The sequence below is a fragment of the Scomber japonicus genome, chromosome 24, assembly GCF_027409825.1.
Source record: "Scomber japonicus isolate fScoJap1 chromosome 24, fScoJap1.pri, whole genome shotgun sequence".
Lineage (NCBI taxonomy): Eukaryota > Metazoa > Chordata > Actinopteri > Scombriformes > Scombridae > Scomber > Scomber japonicus.
This window is the reverse complement of record NC_070601.1, coordinates 6,678,950-6,701,559: the sequence shown is the minus strand read 5'-3', so window position 1 is coordinate 6,701,559 and position 22,610 is coordinate 6,678,950. Positions and strand designations below refer to the sequence as shown.

General features: G+C 40.2%; 3 protein-coding genes across 6 annotated transcripts; 2 read left to right on the top strand and 1 right to left on the bottom strand.

Annotated features, from left to right (window-relative positions):
• Window positions 1-6,585: 6,585 nt before the first annotated feature.
• LOC128354143 (cyclic AMP-responsive element-binding protein 1) lies at window positions 6,586-12,334 on the top strand. 4 transcript variants are annotated; one of them, XM_053314402.1, is made up of 8 exons: window positions 6,586-6,709; window positions 7,663-7,758; window positions 7,854-8,000; window positions 8,369-8,469; window positions 8,798-8,937; window positions 9,364-9,546; window positions 9,710-9,863; window positions 10,042-12,334. In XM_053314402.1, exons 2-8 carry the CDS (start codon window positions 7,672-7,674, stop codon window positions 10,184-10,186), a joined length of 957 nt encoding a protein of 318 aa, XP_053170377.1. In that variant the 5' UTR covers window positions 6,586-6,709; window positions 7,663-7,671; the 3' UTR covers window positions 10,187-12,334. The 4 variants fall into 4 exon arrangements, with proteins under 4 accessions (XP_053170377.1, XP_053170375.1, XP_053170376.1 ...); XM_053314400.1 differs by having other exon boundaries at window positions 7,830-8,000; XM_053314401.1 differs by lacking the exon at window positions 6,586-6,709 and adding an exon at window positions 6,725-6,877 and having other exon boundaries at window positions 7,830-8,000.
• mettl21a (methyltransferase 21A, HSPA lysine) lies at window positions 12,334-13,704 on the bottom strand. The gene is made up of 3 exons (XM_053314404.1): window positions 13,550-13,704; window positions 13,356-13,467; window positions 12,334-12,819 (listed from the first exon to the last, which is right to left on the bottom strand). Exons 1-3 carry the CDS (start codon window positions 13,694-13,696, stop codon window positions 12,422-12,424), a joined length of 657 nt encoding a protein of 218 aa, XP_053170379.1. The 5' UTR covers window positions 13,697-13,704; the 3' UTR covers window positions 12,334-12,421.
• A 1,990-nt stretch (window positions 13,705-15,694) lies between these two features.
• LOC128354160 (cyclin-Y-like protein 1) lies at window positions 15,695-20,507 on the top strand. The gene is made up of 10 exons (XM_053314421.1): window positions 15,695-16,603; window positions 16,694-16,768; window positions 16,848-16,882; window positions 17,971-18,071; window positions 18,191-18,226; window positions 18,792-18,843; window positions 18,947-19,066; window positions 19,149-19,315; window positions 19,458-19,620; window positions 19,743-20,507. Exons 1-10 carry the CDS (start codon window positions 16,444-16,446, stop codon window positions 19,857-19,859), a joined length of 1,026 nt encoding a protein of 341 aa, XP_053170396.1. The 5' UTR covers window positions 15,695-16,443; the 3' UTR covers window positions 19,860-20,507.
• Window positions 20,508-22,610: the final 2,103 nt, after the last annotated feature.

The window sequence follows — 22,610 nt, the reverse complement described above, 5'->3', positions numbered from 1 at the left end:
TTTTAGGGGGCGGTTTGTAAAGGCACCTCTCACATCTCTCTGTATTTTATGTGTCTGTGTCTCTGTTTCACATTTACACACACACATACACACATACACACACACACACACACACACACACACACACACACACACACACACACACACACACACACACACACACACACACACACACACACACACAAACCCACACAAAGCCGGCATCATCCTTACAAGCAACAGCAGTGACAGCTGCAAAGATCTGACACAAAAGATGCGCTATCTGAGAAACACGGGGGAGGCAAGGTGAGAGAGACTCGGCGGATTAGAGGGCAGCTATCTCTCTCGCCCAGGGCCCTCAGAAATCCAGGAGGCAGCCGGCACGAGTCGCAGGGCTCAGAAGCTATAAGGCCACTCTGCCCACAACCCTACGCCGCTTCTCAGTGAGGATCAGTTGAATTTACAACCTGGCGTAGCCCTGTTCTGCTAACCCCCACTCCTCCTCTCTATTTGTAAGACCTTGACAGGTCAAAGGTCACCGTATCCTCCCCACCTGCCAAGCCTGCTGGCTCGAATGGCTCCAGGGCAGAGGGAATTGTGTCCCCACTGGGACGCCAGTAGCCATGGCAACCTTTGAACTCAGCAGTGAGGGGAGGTGAGGGATGAGAGCTGGGTTTGTAAGGTAACGGTGTTCTGCCTGTGTGAATGACAGCTTCCCAGGGTCTTTATCGCTCTCTCGCTCTCTCTCTCTCTCACTCACACACACACACACACACACACACAAGTTCAGCCACAAAAATAGTTGACGCATATATAAAACACACATAAACAGCATATACAACATATGCAATCACATGCCAAGTCAAGCCTAGATGGAGAAGACATACACACATTCTCATGCTGCATGAACGCACACACACTTGCCTCCTCTGTTTGACAGATGACCTTACGCTCTGTGTCACTGAGCTGCAGTGTCTGTCTCTGTTGGGAGTAATAGTGTCCAGAATGACATGTTATGACGGGAAAGAGCACTGCGGCAAGTCCACACAAACACATACACACACACACTCTAGCACCTAGCCCATCATGTGTGTGTTTTTGTCTTTACCACTGTCTTATCCTCCTACTGTCTTACTAAAAAGAAAAAAGGCAACCGAGGGGATTGAATGTTGAATTTCAGAAAGAAAATAAGGCGACAAAGTCATAGATCAAAAGCGAAAATATCAAAAATGCACTTCTGTGCCTCAGTTTGAGGGTGTTTTTTTTCATTATATCAGGCACTGAATGTTTTGACATTGATGTTGATACATATGAATGAGACCTGTCTGGCATCAAGAATTATGTTTTTTTTCTTCTACTTTTTTCTTTACTAGATCATGCAATCTTTTTAAAAATATTATATTCATTGGGGTAGAACTTCCTCCATGCCTGTCAAATTCTTGCAGAGTTTGTGCTACATGGTTTCCCCTCAGCATGAATACCTGAACGTGCAGTTATCTCCCTCCACAGAACCCTAATTAAAGAAGATTCTGGTATCGTTCTGCACTTCTGGTTTCTTCACAGGGAAAGATGGCTTCCGTTGAAACCCAAATTGCTTTTACAAACACGGTGGAGTGCAGGAAGCGCTTGTGCACCTGTGTGATGCCAAATGCGGCAAATAAAGAAACACCAGAGACCAGCTTCAAACTCCTGGCAATCAAAGAAGAAAATTACAGTTGGTAAGATGCTGCAGCGACTCCCCAAAATTGAACTGAAAGTAACAGGATGCTGCTTAAAATGAGACACTGAAATTGGCAACCTTTACTGCAATGTTTATAGTCTTGGCAATGTTTTTCTGATAGAGATGTTATTTATATTAGTTGGTTGTATTTGATTTTGTTGGTGGGAAAAAAAGCACAGCGGCTACACAGAGGAATAGAAGTATTTGATGATTCCAGAGCATGAAGAATATCAGGATGATTATTTCTGGACTTGCAGGATCACAGCTTCAGTTATATTAAAGAAGAGGTTCAGATGTTGTAAAGTGTGTCTAAATATGTTACTCCCATGCTATATTGGTCACTGGTGTTTCTACTAGCCATGAAATGTTCCCTTCCTCGCTGTAAAAGATGCAATAATGCATTGCTAAATGCATACATTGCTGAAACTATTTTTAGACTATAGCAGAGTCCCTTTACACAGTATGATTTCAAGGAGTCCCAGACGACAAGATGACAGTCATGAGACTTACTTATTGGAACCGTCTCAATGCAATGTAGGCCAAATCAAATAAATGCCTCTTCTGACAAACTGGACATACTAAATGTTTCCCCTTTCCGCCAATCAGTGAGGTGCCCACTTGATTTGACATTCAAACTTGCCTTGTTAGTTTGGTTGAATCAGTTTCTTTTTTACTTTCCTCCTAGGGACAATTAGATTGGGCAAATCTGAGAACATGCATCCAAAAACAACTGCACTGAGACACTTGGAGGGAGTGGTCTCATGTTTGCATCACAAATGAACTTTGGGTGGTTTGTTTGTGATGGAAATGTGATCTGACTGTTGAACATAATCTCAGAGTTTGAGTTTGGATCTGGGTGCAGAAGAGGGAAATCAACACTTGCTAGCAAAAGCTGGAGAATGAATTGAGACCCAACCTGGACAAGTGCAACAAAGTATATTGCATTAGGCCAGAGAACCCTCTAATCTAAAGGACCTTCTTCCTGTGTTTATGCTCTTGCTCCCACAACTACCCAAGGAGCAGCACACCACTTGCACCACCTCATCCACTGATTTAGACCAGAGCAGACTACTTAAAGTATCAGAAGCACTGACTATGCAGAAAATTGTCTCTAAATAGGTGGAGCTGTTTTTAGCTATATTTTGTTGGGTAGTTTGATTTGCTTCATGTTTTATAGTAAATTAATTTGTAAAGTAACTAGTATGATATGATTCCCTCTGAATTGCAATGTAAAAGTATAAAGTAGCATGCAATGGAAGTACTCAAGTAAGCAGTTTAAATTGGGGCATGAGTATTTTATTAAGACAGACTTAAACCTATGCTTTAAGAAAGAAAGAAAGAAAGAAAGAATGGATGGTCAGATGGGAGAAGCAGGGGGAGGGGAGGAAAAAGGTTGAAAAAACCTTACACTAGGAAAAGATAGAGGGGGTGGGGGTTGGGGGGTGGCTGACACCTTGACGGATTGATTGAGATCGCCCAATACACGGTGTTGCCTACAGCCTAGATTAGCAAGAGGTCTGGGTCAGCACAATCTCTCTGTGTGTTAGATAACTTCCCTGCCTCGCAGCTGCAGCTTGATACTGCACCTCAGCGGCACAATATTTTACTGGATATCTCTGAAACTCACATCTTCAGATTTGAGAACCTCGCGCTTATGTGTGTGCGCTGGTGATAGAGAGAGACAGACTGTGGGGCCCAGTATCCATGGCAACCCCAGCCAGGTGCACTGGTTCATATGCGATTCAGGTAATTCAACCTACAATGAAAAGCATGCATATAAGGTCAGTGGTATTTAAATGCACTGCATGTTTTAGCCCCTCGGATTCATATTCAGCTGCTCTCTGGACGGTGCCACAAGGCCTCCTGGGCACCAGTGTGAGCTGATATCTCCCACAATGCCCTGTTTGAGTGGCAGGTATGATATTTCCCCCTTTTTTTTTTGATTGAAGGCTGCATTTAAAATTCAACGGCAATGTTGACGGACTATATCAGGCATGTTATTAATACACTCAATATTGCAGCGCCATGTGGGGAAGACACATCTGACGCCAATGTATGCTTGTTACATATACTGCCCCAGGCCATGATTTTTCATATGACTGTTTGATTAAAAACATACACACACACAAATCGAGGAAAGAGGGACAAATTGAGGGGAAACAAAGAGAGAAAAAAAATTGGGGAAATGAGAAGTGTCATAGGGCTTGCTGTCGATGGGGGTTTGGAAGCTTGTGTTAAGCCAGGGGTTTTGACAGCTGGGTTTAAGGAGAGAGGAAAGGGCTATGGATTGGAGTCAGGTCTCTACTTCATATTCTGAAGATTAAACTCCTATCCTCCCCCTACACCGTTTTGGACGTCTGTGGCATCATTTTACTCCGTGGTTTGTGGGTGTTTTCAGCAGTGATTTACAGCCAGGGTCGTTGCTGTGGTGTGGTTGCTGCTGCAGAGCGCTCTGGTGATGCTTGCAATCAGATATTCTGTGCCAGGACTCACCAACGTTCGCAATCAGAATCAAATTTAATCACCAGGCACGCTGACTGACCATGTTGATATGCACAGGGAAAATGTGATAAAGAAGTTAATAATGCAAGGATATTCTGATTGTGTTTGTGCGTTCATGTGTTCACAAAAGCAAATATGAAAGGCTTTTATGAGATACGAAAGGATTTGGTTTCAGTGGCAAAAAGAAACAAAATGGGTTTATAAATTATTCATATTATGTCAGTTTTATCTTATTTTCTCCATTTCTGTTACATTACTAACTGACTACATTTAAAACAGAGCAAGTGACACTCTGAGCATCATGTTAAAATCTTACAAATCTATATTTTGTAAACATTATTGTGCACAAGCTTGTTAGGCATTTACCTTGGAGATTAAAAGCGGTGTCGAGTCCTTGTCGTTTTGAGTATTTTGTGCCTCTATGTGCAAAACAATGAAAACTTGACAAAGTATGCACCACAGGCATATGATTTGTTGACCAACTTTTACAAAAATGCTGAAAATGAACCTGAATGTGCACAGCTTGCACAGGGAATCCAGTGGAAAAGATACAGTGGTAACTAATAAAACCTCACCTCTCATGTTGCAGGCTAATCATTGTTGGCTGTGGCTGTCCTGGTGGTCATTGTTAAGAGAAATCAATGTCCAATCAAAAGACATGACATGGACTCAGCAGCAAATATAAACCCTGCTTTGTGACAAATATTTATTATATGTGCTATGACAGTTTTTACTAGTGAGGTTACTGTATGGTTTGTTATTGGTGCTTCACTTTAAATGGAAAAGTGCACATTTAAGAGTTTTGTTGCCAGATACTGTTCAGGCAGTTTTTATGGTAAAGGACACACGACTGGTTGGGTCAGCAGTGAATATCTTTGCACCACTGGGGTAGTCAATCATTCGACAGGTGAAGATGGGTATATGTTTGACATCTGCGTGTGTGTGCGTATGTGTATTGAGAGGCCTCTGCAATGACCTCGCACATAGAGATGATGGTCATAAATTGGTCTGAAGTCTCATTTTCCCCCCAGGATTTTGAGCAGCTGCCACAGCTTAGAACCCATTTCACTCCTACAGCACTGGTCCTCACATGCCGAGTGTGAGGACGAGTTAATGAGTACGTTTTATGGCTTGAGTCGACAACCAAGGAGAGGCAGATCTAATGTGAATCATGAGTGCTGTAAATAGTACATAATAAGTAATATAGGGCTTGAGCCCGCTGGTTTCTCATTAAAATCACAATTTGGTTTGGTGTTGCCAAACCTGTAACACAGTTTAGATTAATCTATTTCACAGATAGTCATATTGGCCAGGATAAAAGAAACACGTGCTTAGACACAATATAACAGTATGGTGCCAGTGCTGACTGTCATGGTGGAAAGAAATGGAGAAGTATTCTGCTGCCACCATGTGTATCACAACAGCAACGCAGCCCGTGAATTTAAAACCCATATATTTATTTTTACCATACATATGAATAGGCCATTAATGTTTATCACAGTGATGAATTCTTCAATATTATATTAAATTCAATAGCTAAGAGATCAAATTTAAAGATAAACCTGATATTTAGATCATATGAATTTGCTTATCTCACCTTTTCATGGCATTTCATGATAGGGATTTTGAAATTTTGTTTATTTTACAAAAAAAAAAAGTTATCTTACAAAAATGAGAACACTACATTTGATGATAAATGTGTGAAATCTCACATCAGCATTTTAGTGTCAGTTAATATATTGTTTGAGGATTTTGTGAATGCAGTTTTCTTTGTTATTGTCAGTCGTTGACTGAGTTGAATGAGAACACAACTAAAAATGAAGGAAGTTATGCAGTAGACTTTTGCTATAATCAGTTAAGATGATCTTTTCATTGAGCTTCCTCTTCCTGTTTCTTTAATAGTACATGCTGATACTTTATTAATAGGCTGAAGAAAATGAAGACCATTTATACCGGTCTTACTGGTCTGCAGTCACATTTAATAATAATTATTGTGATTATTGTGCATTTAATGTTTACTGCATTTTTCATTAGCAGTGAATATCAAAGAGATTCAGTGTTTTAAAAAACATATAACATAAAAAAAATGGCAAGTTATAATGAAAAGGCCTCTCTGAATAAAAAATATTTGTATTCCTTAAACATTGCTCTATTTCTTATTAATAAAGATAATTAAACGTGCAAATCTACCTTGTTCTTTTCATGAGCCACAAACCCATATAATGCGCATGCGCACATCATTCCGAAGACAGAACGCTTTCCTCGGCCATCTTCGTGGAATTCCCCCTCGTTTCCTCGGCAACCTTCGGGACTTTCCGGCCATCTGCGTGTCCACTCGTGTCCTGTCGATAGAGCCGCTCTTCGCTGTCGTCGTCTCCCTCGTCCTCCTCTCCGTGTTGTTGTTCTCGGTGACGCGACGGAGGTGTAGCCTGACGCGGTCTCTTACGTGTCGGTCTGAATAAAAGTGGAGCTCCGTAGACCCGGGAGTGACGAAGCGAGTCTGTGTTGGTAAGAGGATACGCATCCGATGTTTGCTAAACAGATAGATGGCTACCCAGAGAAGTTATTTGTGCTTAATATCAGCACAAAGCCAACAAAGAGATCATGGCGGCGGTGTTGCAGAGGCTCACAAAATGAGTCAGTGTCTGCGGGGCTCGCAACACAACTGAGACATAGGTATTAATATGGGGGTGGGCTTGAATCTTTCTCATTTTTTAATAATCAGTCTTGAACTAAGTTACAAAAGCAACTAGCCACGTACAGCTTAGTCATGTCAACACTGTGCTAAAACTAAATGTGAGCCAATAAATCAGTGAAAGTGGTGTCCTACTTGCAAACAAAACTGGCATACAATGCATTGCAGACATTTCCCTCCATAGCAACTTAACCTTATTAAGAAAGTTACTTAATGCTATATTCACTCGGGCTGCATTGGAAAATTAAGGGAAAAATGCCAAAATTGCGGCACGAGTTGTGGTGCAAGGAAAAAAACGAGTTAAAGTAGATAAATTACAAATCTTAAATAAGCGTCTGCTAACTGTGCTAGCTTTCCTATTAGCTTGTTAGCATGCTAACAAGCATTGGATCCTCATACTACTCAGTTTAGCCACATGCTAACTGTTAGCTCTCGGCGCTCATGGGAAGCGCCTTTTGAACATATTTTACACTGGCACATTTATGGTTATGTTGACTGTCGCCTCTACTGAATGCGTTTAGGTTTATATTCATAATGTTGCTCTTCCCTCAGCGAGAAAGCACGTTAAAGATACTGTATAATTCATATGCTAGCATGTGAAGCTAAGCCACACCCTCCTCCAGGACATCAACAAGCACTGAAAGGTGTAGAAAAAAGGCGCTATTTCCGCACAGTGCCTCATGTACACCATAAATTACCTCGTTTTCCACTGTTTGTGCTGGACTGTTGTTGACGCAATCATGAGATGTTTTCCTGCATTTTGCAGATTTTTTAAATGACCATGGAGGCTGGTGCAGAAACACAGCAAAGTGGTGAAACAGCTGTCTCTGAGTCTGAGGCCCAGCAGATCACACTGGCTCAGGTACAGCAAATTCTCACTGACATTTTATAGTATCACTTCAATGAGATTCACAGTTTTAAAATTGCAAACAGGCAGTGTTTGATTATGGATTGCAGGCGTCCATAGCAGCAGGCCAAGTGACGTCCAGCAGTCCCACAGTCACCCTGGTCCAGTTGCCCAACGGCCAGACAGTCCAAGTGCACGGGGTGATCCAAGCTGCCCAGCCCTCTGTCATCCAGTCTCCGCAAGTCCAGACAGTACAGGTATGGAAAAAACACCTCTGCAACCTGCAGCTTCCAACTTTGTGCAAATGACATACAGTATCCAGACAGATTGACTTGTCTGTAGCACAGTCCATATTTCCTTTTGTAAAGTCAATATTTAATGTCCCCATGTCAAAACTATTATAATTCCATTCTTTTAAAATAGATTTTACATTTTTCATTTAATTTTAGAACTACTTTATGTCCTCATTATTATTATTATTATTCTTACTACAATGTTCTGTTTTTATTTCTCTGTGTTGTGTTTGTGGGAGCAAACACCAAACGTTGACATAGGAGCTTATACATGTTTCATGTATGTCGATACTTTGTTATTGAAATGAAAGCACTTTTTTTTTTCATTGCAGATTTCGACTGTTGCTGAGAGTGAGGACTCTCAGGAGTCTGTAGACAGCGTCACAGATTCTCAGAAGAGAAGAGAGATCCTGTCCAGACGACCTTCTTACAGGTCTGTTTGATATCTTATCTGTGACTATAATCTGTTTTATACTTTAATTACCTTTGTGTTCATAGACGTAGAACTCTGTGATCACAAACGGATAATTATCCTCATAATTTTGTTTTGATCTTTTTTGTATGCATCACATGTCTCTGTTTACTTGATGCAGTTAAAGTCACAACAGAAATTGTGCTCCTTATTATCTCCCCCACTTAAGAGAGTGTGGAGAAAATTGCTTAAAGCAGACTTGTAAATGAAAAGGTTGGGGTTTGAAGGAAAAGGGACAGTCGGTGTGCCCTGTTTGCTGATGTTTCTTGTTGATTGTACCCCTCTGCAGGAAAATTCTCAACGACTTATCATCAGACGCTCCAGCAGTTCCTCGAATTGAAGAAGAGAAGTCAGAAGACGACTCTGCCCCCGCCATCACAACAGTCACCATGCCCACTCCCATCTATCAGACCAGCAGTGGCCAGTACAGTAAGTACTCAACTTTAATATTCTAGCTGTGCTGAATAACTGAACTCAATGACAATAAAAAAAACTAAGCCTTGATTATCAACTGATGTATAATATTTAGTTAATGTGATTCTATTATAATACAGCAATGAATAAATCATTTAAACCACTTTGCTGGAACTGAAACCCGGATAGACAGTGTATGCATTTATCTGTTTCCTGAAGACACTTTGACTTAAACACACATCAAAGTCTTCTTAGAAGTGGTGCTTCTGAGTGACTTCCGACATCAAGACAATAGAACAAAAATAGAAAAGGAGTTTGCGGTATTCATGCTGTTGACTGTAGACAAGCTTAAATTTGTGTTTACTGCTCATTGCGATCTTCATGCCAATCACAGAAATTAATTTGGGACTAATTCAAACACACAATCATATCCCTCTGCAGTCGCTATCACCCAGGGAGGGGCCATCCAGCTGGCCAATAACGGCACAGATGGAGTTCAGGGCCTGCAGACACTGACCATGGCCAACGCTGCTGCAGCCCAGCCTGGTGCCACTATCCTGCAGTATGCCCAGACCAGCGACGGGCAGCAGATCCTCGTGCCCAGCAACCAAGTGGTTGTACAAGGTGGGAAAAGTGTAATGTCCTGCATAAGTCTATTGATGATAAATGATGTAACACTTCATTAAAAGCAGAAATGAGGGCATGAACCTAAATTGGGCTTTACACAATATCAGTAAGAGTATGTCATGTGCAGCTGACTAAAGGTTTCTATATTTGTGTGTGTCAGCGGCCTCTGGAGACGTCCAGGCTTATCAGATCCGCACAGCACCAACCAGCACCATCACTCCAGGGGTGGTCATGGCGACCTCACCTGCACTGGGCACAGGAACAGGCACAGAGGAAGTCACACGCAAAAGGGAAGTGCGCCTTATGAAAAACAGGTATGTGTATGATGACAATTGATACAAGTGATGCGTACTATTTCTAGTTTTTGTTGTGTCTGACGTCACCACTAATGTAAATATCTTAAGTGCTGCGTGGGATCTCCATCATATTACATATGTAAGACTTAACTGTGATTAAGGACATGCACTCACATATGGTTTTCATGTCGCACAGGGAGGCAGCCCGCGAGTGTCGCCGGAAGAAGAAGGAATACGTCAAGTGTCTGGAGAACCGCGTAGCCGTGCTGGAGAACCAGAACAAAACACTCATCGAGGAACTGAAAGCCCTCAAAGACTTGTACTGCCACAAATCCGAGTAGAAACACGTCACCAAACGCCTGCCAGTGGCTCGACAGGTGCCCGTCTGTCGCCATGTACAGAGACTCCGCACAGAGCCATACATCTGGATGCCACTTCTCCCTTTTTCTACTCTTTTGCTTTATTTTTAAAAAAAAAAACTCCTGAAAATCTATAAAGTGACACACACCAGGAAAAGAAAGAAAAACTAGAACTCCTAATTCAACCATTTGCATCCTCCTTCTTTTCCCATCAATCCATGAAAAGGGTGATGCGACGATAAGAATGGATGTGGAGGATTTTTTTTCCTGCGAGGGGAGTTAATCAACCATACAGGGTCCTTGTGGTGAAGTGATAGGACAGACGTCGAGGCTGTTGTTTTTTTTTTGTTTTTTTTTTTTTCTTCTTCTTCCGACGCCACCAAAGGGAAGCATTCCAGTCAACTGGTGCCTGGACAAACCGGGCAAAGTCACCAGCACAGGAAAACTGCTTGATTACCATCACTACTAACGCTGGAACTTTTTACAGTTTTACCTTCCTGAGACACTTGGATCATTTGGAGAGGTTACCTTTTGTGTGCAACGTTTGTAATCGTAACTGCGCTCCTGCATTAACATCTGTTACTTAATAATGCTTTGAATCGTAGGTGGGCTGTGTCATGGACGTTTTATCTTTTGAGCTGTGTTTTGGTTTCTTACGTATTAGATTTATCTGCTCGCATAATGCCATTGACTTTATATAAAAAGAAAAAACGTAAACTTATAAAAAATAAATTTGCCTTGATACGACATGAACAAAACAGCTAACCATTACGTTTGGTTGTAAAATGTTTATTTTTTATGTTAAATGCAGCTTTAAAAGTACGCAGTGAAGAGAGATTATAGAGCGAGGACAGCAGTGGATCTGATTTTTAAAAACTGTCTATTTAGCTTTTTAAAGCTTTACAGACACTATAATTGATATCAACATTTATGGTTACACAACTCCTCAATTCTTTATTGGGCCTCTGGTGCATGTTACCCCTCTTTATTACTCCAAACTGTCATTGTTTTCCACTTTTTTTAACTGATTTCCACAAAAATATCTCCAGATTTATACATTAATTAAAATTCTGTCCCCACACATCCAAAAGTTGTTTCCTGCTGCAAGAAGACGTTGTTTACATGAGTCTTGAGTAAACGAGGTCCTGTCGTGGCACGCACAGCTCAAAAAAAAGATACATGGAAAGTGTAAATTCTGCTCCCATTTTTGTGCCAGACTGACATATAGTGGGGCAGGGGGATGCTGTTAAACAAGGGTTTGTGCTATAACTGGTATTTTAAAATTTGTTTTTGTAGTCTTTTCTATTCAATACAGATGCTGGCACTTCCTGGATTCTTTTAAAATAAAGGGCAGAAATATTGAGTCCTACTTTTGACTTGTTATGCAATGAAAGAAATACTTTGTCTGCCTGGTTTTAAACAAATTTTGGAGACACATGAAATCATGGATTTCCTAATTATGTGGGTATGATGCGCTGTCTTTAAACTTGTACTGTCCACATCTTATTTGATAATGGGAAACCTCTTCTGTGTATTTTGTGCTGGCTTTCAGGGCATCAGCAGAGCCTGTCTCCAAATTCTGTTTACACAATTGCAAAGTGGCATGTGCACTTTCCTTGCATATACAATCCTGGTACAATTCACATGATTAAAACAGGATGCTCTCATGCAGTGCTCACAAGTAGTCCGTGGCTGCAAGGTGAGATGTGAAAGTAACTGCTTAACCTGTAATTAAAGTATCCATTAATGTTGTGTTGCTTATTATCAAAGCATCATGCATTCGATTGGATGTTAATAGTTGTGTGGAACATCAAATTTATAGTACAACTCAATTGCACCTATCAAACACTCTGCAAAAGGATTGTAAAGTGCGACCAAATCAAGGAGACGACTTCAGTGAACAAAGTGGATATTTTCATGATAACGGAATGCCATATTGTATTCTTTAGGTATTATGTATAGTCATGACATAGTATGCTTTTTTTATGTTGCTTTTCATTAATTTTCTATTCACGATTTCTAAATGTCAGCACCATCTTGTATGATACTATACATTATGTTAGAGCTATTCAAATATTACATTTTTGGCAGCTGTTAATAAATGTGTTTCTGGTAATCTTTGATTGGTTTTTCATTTATTTTTTTATTTGTTTCTCATTTAAATCCAGTAAATTACTACAAAATTAGAAATGGAAAAAACAAACAGAGACTCAGACATTACAAATCCCTCCTGGATGGTAGTTTCCAAGCTTTATATATATGGATGTCCCTTTCTTTCTCATAGTAAACCTCTTCGACTCTAAACCTCTGCTTCAGCATGCTCAAAAAGTTTGTATCTCGCTCGTAGCGGATCTTACAGGCGAGTAGCACCACCGTGGTGTCTGAGCACAGGTGCTCCATAGTCTGCAGCAGTGGCACAAAGGTGTCCTCCAGGTAAACGATATCTGCCCCCAGCACTAGATCGAATCCACCAGCTGGGTAACGTTCAAGGCCTTCACCCCAGGACAGCTCAGACACAACCGCTGAATCCTGGATGTCTGTGGGTAGGTTAGCCTTGATGTTGGCGGAGAGGAAGTCCAAGGCAGGTTCTCTGTCAGTGATGGTCACTTTGGCACCTGGAGAGGTCAAGCAAGTGATAGTTATAGGCCAATAATTATATTTTGGTGTATGATGAATACCTTCAAAGATGCATAGTGTAGAATTTAGTGGCATCTAGAAGAACAGAGGTGGCAGAAATGGAATATAATATCCAGCAGTGTATTTTAATTAGTGTGTAATCACCTTTAAATAAGAATCATTGTGTTTTTGCATTTTTTCATGCCCCTACACACTTGAAGAGGAGTATCTCCCACTCCCCCTAAAAAAGACTGATGCTGTCCCGATTTACTTCATATTATATTCCCAGGAGCATTGCACACATGTATATAATCGCAGGAACTAATGCATATTGCAGATTTATTTACATAGATTGCTAATTGTATATAGTATTTTATTGTATCACTTTCATAAGGGGGATCAATAAAGACATCTTTTCTTACTCACCAGATGTCACTAAATTTTTAACACTGGTCCTTTAACAATGCATTTTCGCCAATAGTATGTCATTGACTCCTTATGCAAACTTGTCCTTTTAATAGGCTGCTATACTCACCCAGCAGGGCTGCTACAATGCCCACCAGTCCAGTTCCAGCTCCCAGTTCAATGGCCACCTTCCCCTTTATCTCCACCTGCCCCAGCTCCAGATACATACACATAACCACAGCCTGGAAAACACACACAATTTACATTTAATGCAAATAATACATAACAGACTAGCTGTAACGTCAAGCTTAATGTAGCACTCACCGCATCCCACACAACTGCTGCTACGCCAAGCTTTTTCCAGTCCTGGACAAGACGGACGTCGTGGTTAGCAAAATGAAACTGTGCTGATGAATTTTGCAGTTTCGAAAGCGCAGGTATCACATTTTCTACATAAGGAACGAGAGCCATACTGTACAACCATGTGTACAACGCATAGAAACTGCGCTATGTAGTCATATTTGCGTCGTTTCCGGTAATTTCTTCTTCTAATGGGATTGTAAAGTAGCTGGTTTTATTACTGTTGCATTGCTGCCATCTTCTGGAGTTAATTATCAATGAGGAATTTCAGCCAATCACGTCGCGTTTTAGCTAAGCGCAACCAATGAGTGAGATCGGTTTATCCGTGGGCGTGTCTTTAAAGGTTTTTCTCAAAGGCTTTTATTTTGTCCATCATGGCGGGGGCGGAGCTGGACATGAAGAAGTTGTTAGGTTAGCGCTACATAGCAACAATAGTGTTTCCGTTTCGCTTTGTGCTCTTCTATTCGAAATCAATGCAGAAAGATGAAGTCTTTGGGAAACGGGATGATAGAGTAAAACATCTTCTGAACGGTTTCAATGTGACATAAGAGAGAAAAATTACAAATGTGTCCATTCTGTTAATCCAAGTTAAAAATGAGAGGATGACCAAAATATGTATTAAAACACCTTCAAACCTGTCATTTCAATCCTTTACTTTTCTGTATTTATTGTGTGTGTGTGTGTATGTGTGTGTGTGTTTTGTCTTCCTCTTCACAATTGGCATTATTGGGGTCATAACAGGTGGTGGTGGTGGTGGTGTTGTGGTGTACATTATATTGAGTGGTGTTTGTAATATTTTGTCTATTTCTGACAATGTGAACAAAAACTGAAAATGTTTCCTAATAGCAGAAATGATGGCAGAGCAGCTGCATTGGATTACATTAAACTGAACAGCTGTTCCTAATAAAGTGGTCAGTGAGTGTTTATATGATTTTAAAGATATAACTTTGCTCATGTCTTTTTTTCCTTTAATGTGGGATTCTCACAGAGCATCTGAACTGCAGTATGTCATAATGATGTGAAGTGCATTATATGACTGTACCATTTTTGTATTTGTTTTACATTTAAGTATGTGACAAACGTTCACAGAGATTTAGAGTGGCTGTACAAAGCTGTAAATACTAAATCACTGTCTTGGAAATTGTTTAAAAAAAACACACAAAGATTGGTATCAGCTCATCTCAACGAGCAAATAACAAATCAATACAAATCAATTGTACTTTCTGCATACATCTGCATGCACATGAATGTTACATGAGAGTTATACATCCCCAAGACACAAGAGACGAAGGGCCCCGAGCCATATGACTCTTGACCTCTTAACATATTCCAGTCATCCCAAATTTCAAAGCATCTTACTTATTTTAATGTGAGTCAGGATAAGTAGAGAGCAGTGAGTCTCTAAAGAATAACAATAACATCCCTCTCTCACCCACACAGTTACAATGTAAAAGCAGTGATCTTACTTTCACAATCTTGTATTAAAATGACAAACCAACCATTCATTTAAGTAAAATATCTTAATTCCTCTTCCATCACTGCAACAGTGTTAGTGCATTATGAAGGAATCTTGGCCAATATGAACAGGAGGAATACTTATCATGTTTTTAAATCTCTTACCCATCTCTTCTCCTTGGCCTTTGACACCTAGTAAGACTTTGACTTTATTTATTTGATTTGATTGTTTTTATTGTATGGCTATTATTTGCACTCATGTTTTATGTCTTTGAGTTTATTTTATCTATATTTTATATGTAATTTTATGCCTCATGTGAGCTGTTATGTCTTTTATTTATGATGTCTTTTATGTATTCTTCTGTGCAGCAGTTTGGTCCACTGTGGTTGTTTTAAAGTGCTTAACAAATAAAGTTCGATTGGAATGTATTTAGGCTCAAAATACGGTCTACAGAGGGGGAACAATGACATTAGGATTAGGAAACCCCACTACAATATTAATTTAGGCACTTGATTGATGTTTTAAGATTTTTTTGGGGGGAAATGGTGAACTCGTCCTTTAACGCCACACTGGGACTTTTACTCTGAAATCCCTCAACCGGAAGTCGCATCATGACCGAGCTGCTCCAGTGGATTTGACAGCCAGGACGAGTCTCCTGCAAATGCGACGAGATGAACGCTAACGCTGGCTTTCTTTTCAAAATTCCAACACTGCTTCCTTTCCTTTTCCTTTGTCATCTTTAGAGATTTCCCACTGAGCACAATTGCATGTGTCATTGTGGCTGAAAGGCCTTGAGTTGTGGCCGAGGCTTCAACTGCAGTGCAAATGGATTGATCCATGCTGCTGAAGAAGAATGGATTGAGGTGCGGAAGCTAGCGTTAGCCGGCCGGCTAGCCATGGGGGGGTTAAAGAGAAGCCTGTGACTTTGTATTGTGTTAACCTCTAGTGTGTAAAAATGACTTGATGTTAGTCATCCACCGTCCAAATACAATCCAGTCCACGCATGTCATTATTCCAGGTGCGACAGTGCTATGCTGCGCACACGCCCTGAGCATGTCAGCTGTCCTGCAGATACCCAGTTGGCTGTCATTGCAGAGATCTCCCTTCTGCTCTGAAGCGAGGTTATCTCACTCTGCAGCCACACACACAGGTTTCACTGCTCTTTATTATGCTAAAGCTGTCTTTAGGAGAAATCAAGTGTAGGTTTTACCTCTTAAATGCAATGTCAGACATGTTAAAATCAGCAACCTAGAGTGAAACACTTCACAGGCACTACATTTGTCACAATTACTGGTGCTGATAGGATTTCACTTTGAGAAAGTTGCAGACACACGAGTGAGTGATTGCTCCTCAGTTGTATGGGAAACAGAGCTGGCTGTAGCAGGACTGTTGCAGGTCAGCTATGGGAGGCTCGGTGTCATGCTGCATCTCTCCAGGAGAGAGTCCAAAGATCCACAGGAGGGAGGTGGAGCTGGAGGAGTGTCCCATCACCACTGCTGAGGACGTGAGTGAAGACACAGGGACATACCTGCAGCACATCAGTGACAGGGAGCTCCCAGATGGTGAGTGGTTAACTGGAAACTTCTGTTTAAAGATCATTTTAAAGTAAGCATTATTTCACTTCTTTCACTTTTTCTGCTTGCATCTTCCAGAGCTGGCTCAAGAGGCCAACCCGTCAGACCATCCCAGAGCCAGCACCCTCTTCCTCAACAAATCTCAGACAGATGGTCAGTTAATTCCTCTTCAAAGAATGTCCTCATTTGAGCTTAATCTTACTGATTTGTCTTTTTCTTCTTCCCAATGCAGTGCGTGAGAAAAGGAAAAGCAACTACCTGAATCACGTGAGTCTGCCTGTGTTTAACTCGAGTCTTGGGCAAATGGGCAAAATCGATTATCACAATATTTTTGACCAAATATCTCAAAATTTGGATATTGTGACAATATTGTAAGGATGACAAAAATATTTACACAATGATATTTTTTAGTTATCACCAGTAATGTGGATATGATGAGGAGTTGGGTGAAAGCAATTATAGGTGTTAATGCTGAGGTCACAAAGTTAAGCGTGTTCCTCACCTGCCTCGCTCTCTTTCTCTCTGTCACACATGTGCAATCACTGTCTGAAGCATGACATACACATACACTTGTCAACATTTCACCCTCTGCAGACACACGTATTACCATAGCAACACATTATAAATGCATGACAGTCTCCCACCCTAACCAATACATTCAATTTATAAGGTCAATTTCCATTACCTCTGAGTTCACCTTTGTTCAGATGCGCATGTCATGTTTGTATGAGTTTAATTATAGCTCATATTATATATATTATTTTTATTATAGCAATATCACAAAGTGTGTCTCAATACAAAGACAAAGAGGACAACCAGATAAGTACAACAAGTAGCTGTGTTAGCAATTGTGTAATCTCCTGCCTACCCAGTATGTGTCATGAGTTTTAAATCATATACTCTTTATTAAAAAGTCCAAACTTAAGTTAGGTGACCTTAGTGACCATTTTAATATTTCTTTATTCAAAAAACCGAAAATAGGAAAACTGTTTCCTTTGAATTCATATGGAAATTCCAGGCAATGTTCGGTCCCAGTAGGACTGCAGTGGGAGGAACATGTGGAGGTGTCTACATCGGTGCTCGGTTTCGAGGCTGAAGGCTAGAATTCAAATTTTGTTTCAGTATTAACATTTTTAATTTTGAACCTCCTTGCCAATCTTGTCATTCAACACACTAACATAATAATAACAATAATCTCAATGGTCTTGCAGTTTGCACACCTTGATATTGAGCTTAAAACTCATATCACAATATCAATATAATGACCATATATTGCCCACCCTTACTGGATGTTTTTTATTCAACCTTTTGCTAACTAACCATCCACAATACATTATCATCTCTTCTTCTACCAGATGTCCCCAGGGCTCCTGACAAAAAAGTACAGTTCCTGCTCTACAATATTCATCGATGATAGCACAGTCAGTCAGCCCAATCTCAAGAGCACGATCAAATGGTAAGTGTTTTTTTTCTTTACTTCTGATCATCTGCAGAAGAATCATTTTGGTACTCTTGTTAGCACATCGTTTTTGGCACAAAAGTGGTTCACTCTGTGTTGATTTCTTTCTATTCCAGCGTCGCATTGGCCATATACTATCACATAAAGAACAGGTAGGAAGAGTTTGAATTTTTGTAATAGATAACTGTGGGTTTATCAATTTCTGTTGGCGTCATGGCAACATTTTTCTGGTGGCCAGTAATTAGTTAGTTAAGAAATGCCATTTTATTCACTTTTAATGGCATCATCAGAACTTTTAGTTTGAGGGTCAATTAGTCAGTCAGTTAGATAGAGCCATGCCATGCTGTGTTTCTTAACTATCTGTTGGCATCATAATAACATTTTGCTGGTGATCAGTAGTTGATCAATTAGGAAGTTAGTTGAGATTTTATGACCTTCATTATCATCAGGGAAGCATTTTACGGTTGTGAATGTGTCAGTTAGTTAGTTAATTCATTAGCTAAAATAAGATAATCCTTTATTACTTCATCTAAATATAAATCCAACAAACTTGCAGGTAGTACACATACAACCCAAGAGTGTCCAATCCCACATAAATTCAGGCTGATCTCTAATTCCAACTAATACTATCCCCCCACAGATAGACAGTGTTCATTTTGCATTATGGGACACATGCCGGTCACATGACATGAGCTTGTCAATGTTTGTCTCCTGCAGAGATTCAAATCGCTCGCTGGATATCTTTGATGAGAAGAAGCACCCTCTGTCGGTGAGTTGAGTCTTTCAGTCACATGAAGCAGCGATTTATTTTTTTTTCAATGTATGCTCTGTCTTGACTCCTGACTGACCAATGAGGACGCTTTCTCCAACAGCGAGAGAAAGTTCCAGATGACTACTCTGTGGTGGACCCAGAGCACAAGCTCATCTACCGCTTCATACGAACGCTCTTCAGCTCTGCACAGCTCACTGCAGAGTGTGCCATCGTCACCCTGGTAACTTTAGACACATTCAAAGCCTTTTTATCTCTGTTATTGTTGTGTGTGCATATTGCCAATAAACAAATGGTCATGTTAGGTGTACCTGGAGAGGCTGCTGACATATGCAGAGATGGACATCTGTCCCTGTAACTGGAAGCGTATCGTTCTCGGTGCCATCCTGCTGGCCTCAAAGGTCTGGGATGACCAGGCTGTGTGGAATGTGGACTACTGCCAGATCCTCAAAGATATCACAGTAGAGGACATGTGAGTATTACTCATGATCCATTAAAGTACTGGTAATTGATCTTAAACCCATTTGGTGCATTTGGAAAGGTCAGAGTTCTATTTTTGCCTGATAACTTAAATCCTTTCTGATTAACTATCTGCCATGTTCCGTGTCCTGCAGGAATGAGATGGAACGTCACTTCCTCGAGCTGCTCCAGTTCAACATCAACGTCCCGGCCAGCGTCTACGCCAAGTACTACTTTGACCTGCGCTCACTGGCCGATGAAAACAACCTCAGCTTCCCATTGGAGCCACTCAGCAACAAGCGGGCGCAAAAACTGGAGGTGGGTAGATCCAATGCTGCAAGTAAAAGTGCCCAGATGTTTTCTGACATCTTAAATGGACCTAGTGTCTCTCTTGTTTTTTTTGGGTAGTAACAATGTCATGTTGATGATATTTTCTGTAGGCCATCTCCAGGCTGTGTGAGGACAAGTACAAGGACCTGAGCAAATCTGCTATGAGGAGGTCCGCCAGTGTAGACAACATGGTTGGGATGAAGAACTCCCAGGCTGTGCTGTCTTAAAGCCTGCGACAGCCGTCTTAAATCTGGCGAGGAGGAGAAGGAGCGACGACTTAGAGCGTGATGCCACACATTTAGAGACATTTCCAAAGTAGATTATGTTAATATTGGTACTTTAAAAGTTTCATCACAAAGTGTTGATTATGGACTTTTTGGGGAAGTATGAAAGACATTGTTTACCATACAATTATCTCTAAAATGTAATGAATTCAGTCTTTATGTGTTCTTTACAAAGAACTTAAGCTATCTGCCTTTTAAAGCATGGTCATTTGGTGAAATATTTTGCAGATTGTCACATTTTTTCTAAATGGTGAATGTCTAATTTTGGAAGGAATCAATTCAGCATGAAAATGCTTCCTTAAGCCACACAAATGAAGGACCTCATCTTTTTCTTTTTTCTTTTTTTTCTTTTTTTACATCAGCCAGTATTTTGGGGAGTCCATTTCTCTGGCTTCGGCCTCTTTTTTCCACCAGCTGTACCCCCCTCACTCCCCTGTATTCAGATAATGACAAACTGTCTTGAACTACCCTGTGGTGTAGTTCTGCACATGGACAAAGAGTAGACTTTGTTTTGCTTACTATGTAGGCTCTTATAGCTGTGAAATGTATGAGACTTTATTTAATTCAAATAAATTTCAGTCGCTGTTTAAAGTTGAGGCTGCATAGGTGGGAAAATGTGTCCTTGTGGTTTTTGTCTGTGGGGCCTGTGAGGTCTTTTTGAGGGATGAAGGTGTTGGAAAAAGGAGGGAAAGGGGGGCGGGGGGTGTTGTGTAGCTGTACAATATCTACTGGTGGAACCCTATAGACACTATTGGTGGTGAAGAAATGATCGGGTGTAGAATGATGTCTGAACATCTGCTGGACCGAACTTGTGATGAGGTCAGTGGAAGGACCCATGGGTGCTGGAGATGGGACACAGAAGGGTCAGCTGACAGCAGCAGAGACAGGAACAGTTTTAAAAGTAAGCGTCAAGATGATTGGCCCACTGTATCTGCACAGTGCAAAGAAAATTGTTATCAAGTTACACATTTTTATGTGTTACAATTTATGAATAGAGTGTCTTCTTAAATTGCATTGTCATGGTTTAAGACTTTAGTTCATGCCTGTCTCTCAAAATGCACTATATTATTATTATTATTGATCATTTTGATTATTATTCAGATTTTTTTTATTGATGATGATGATGATGATGATGATGAAGATGGTTATTGTAATAATGATAATAATAATAATCATTGTTCTTATAATTTATATATTGTTATTATTAGTATATTATACATAGAAAAATGAATAGGCATGTTCAGTGTACCCACGTGTAGCGTGGTTGTATATATCACAGTTGATTGGCTGAGCTGTCTTGACAGTTAGCCAATCAACTGTGAGACGTTTCAAACGACGTATTGGCGCCATGTGGCTAGCTTTCAATGTACACTTGCTAAGAGAGGAGACTTTCTCAGCTAACGGCTAACACCAGCTAACTTTAGTAAATAAACGAAGAGGACGTCATGTACATATCTTGAAACATCTTTTTGAAAGGATTGCAACATATGAAAGCAGTGAGTCACGTGGACAATGCTCTGAAATGATGCTGCTTAATAAACAAGTGGAGGAAAACAGGTATGTGCTCAGTCAGACTGTCACATGCTATTAAACTGTGGAAAGGCCCAGGGTTATTATAGTTTTGACATTTTCATTAGTTTTTTATTTTAAATTAAGTTTTTCAGTTTGTTAGTTTTAAATTTCAGTTAATTTTTTAGTTTAAGTCTTAGTTTTAGTTTTTCAGGTATTAGGAGGAAAGTTTTGATTTGTAGAAGATGGTTTAACCAAGTCATTGTTTATTAAAAGTACCATGTTTAGCAAAGTATTATTTTATTCTTTAACCTTTAATAATGCTCAACCCTCAGTAATTATCACCTGGAGATAAATCAAAAGTACAATTTTAAAAGATTTGATATTATCTGCAATTCTGTTTTGTTTGAGATGGTTTTGCATTGTTCATTGTAGTTTTTATTTCAGTTAATGACATTATTTTCTCATTGTTATCTATAATAACCCTGGTAGGGTCATGACATATCAGCAGACTCTGAATCCAGAAATATTCAGTATTCAGTATTCAGTATTGATCTTTCAGCTGGAACAGAGGTTTTGTCCTGTCACTCCTTACATCTGAATTTGACTCTGCTGAGAAACTATGTCTTGGAAACAACATGGAAAAGTTGAAGTCTGAGCTGACCAGAGACTTATAAGACAGCCATGTCTCTACTAGCATCCATCCATAAGAACAACTTTCTCATGCTGGGACCCTCACTTTGCTGAGAATGATAACAACTCCTATGTGAACATCTGAGTCACACAGAAACTTTTGGAGAGGATAAAAAGTTTAAACTTGCAATATCATGGGACAGCTGAAACTCAACTTTATCTGCCATGCTCTCCAGCGAAAGCCAGCTGATTCAACACCTGCAGGACTTCATCCCCAAAAACATCCTGTTGCCTTTCTCTTCAAGTCAGCCATCAGCTTTGGTAAGTGAAAGCATTTTTCATCATCCTGCCTTTGTGCTACTGGTTTGTGCATTTACCATATTTTTGTGCTAGATCAATTATAATGAGTGTCAGTGATGTCCATGATGTGTTTATGTATTGAGGTTGTTATCACATGTTGGCTTGGTGTCCTTTGTTATAACCTTTATGTTGAGGTCTTTGTGATTGCTTATGGTCCTTATTTCCTCTGAGTATTGTATTATTGATTTAGAC

Excerpts from the sequence above, each read along its gene's own strand:
- LOC128354160 (XM_053314421.1), top strand. The coding sequence starts at position 16,444 with ATGGGAGGCTCGGTGTCATGCTGCATCTCTCCAGGAGAGAGTCCAAAG. Across the intron at positions 16,604-16,693 it reads TGACAGGGAGCTCCCAGATG|AGCTGGCTCAAGAGGCCAAC; the intron begins GTGAGTGGTTAA and ends TGCATCTTCCAG. Across the intron at positions 19,067-19,148 it reads AGTGTGCCATCGTCACCCTG|GTGTACCTGGAGAGGCTGCT; the intron begins GTAACTTTAGAC and ends TGGTCATGTTAG.
- LOC128354143 (XM_053314400.1), top strand. The coding sequence starts at position 7,672 with ATGACCATGGAGGCTGGTGCAGAAACACAGCAAAGTGGTGAAACAGCT. Across the intron at positions 8,001-8,368 it reads CGCAAGTCCAGACAGTACAG|ATTTCGACTGTTGCTGAGAG; the intron begins GTATGGAAAAAA and ends TTTTCATTGCAG. Across the intron at positions 9,864-10,041 it reads GTGCGCCTTATGAAAAACAG|GGAGGCAGCCCGCGAGTGTC; the intron begins GTATGTGTATGA and ends CATGTCGCACAG.
- mettl21a (XM_053314404.1), bottom strand. The coding sequence starts at position 13,696 with ATGGCTCTCGTTCCTTATGTAGAAAATGTGATACCTGCGCTTTCGAAA. Across the intron at positions 13,468-13,549 it reads CAGCAGTTGTGTGGGATGCG|GCTGTGGTTATGTGTATGTA; the intron begins GTGAGTGCTACA and ends TGTGTTTTCCAG. Across the intron at positions 12,820-13,355 it reads CATTGTAGCAGCCCTGCTGG|GTGCCAAAGTGACCATCACT; the intron begins GTGAGTATAGCA and ends TGACCTCTCCAG.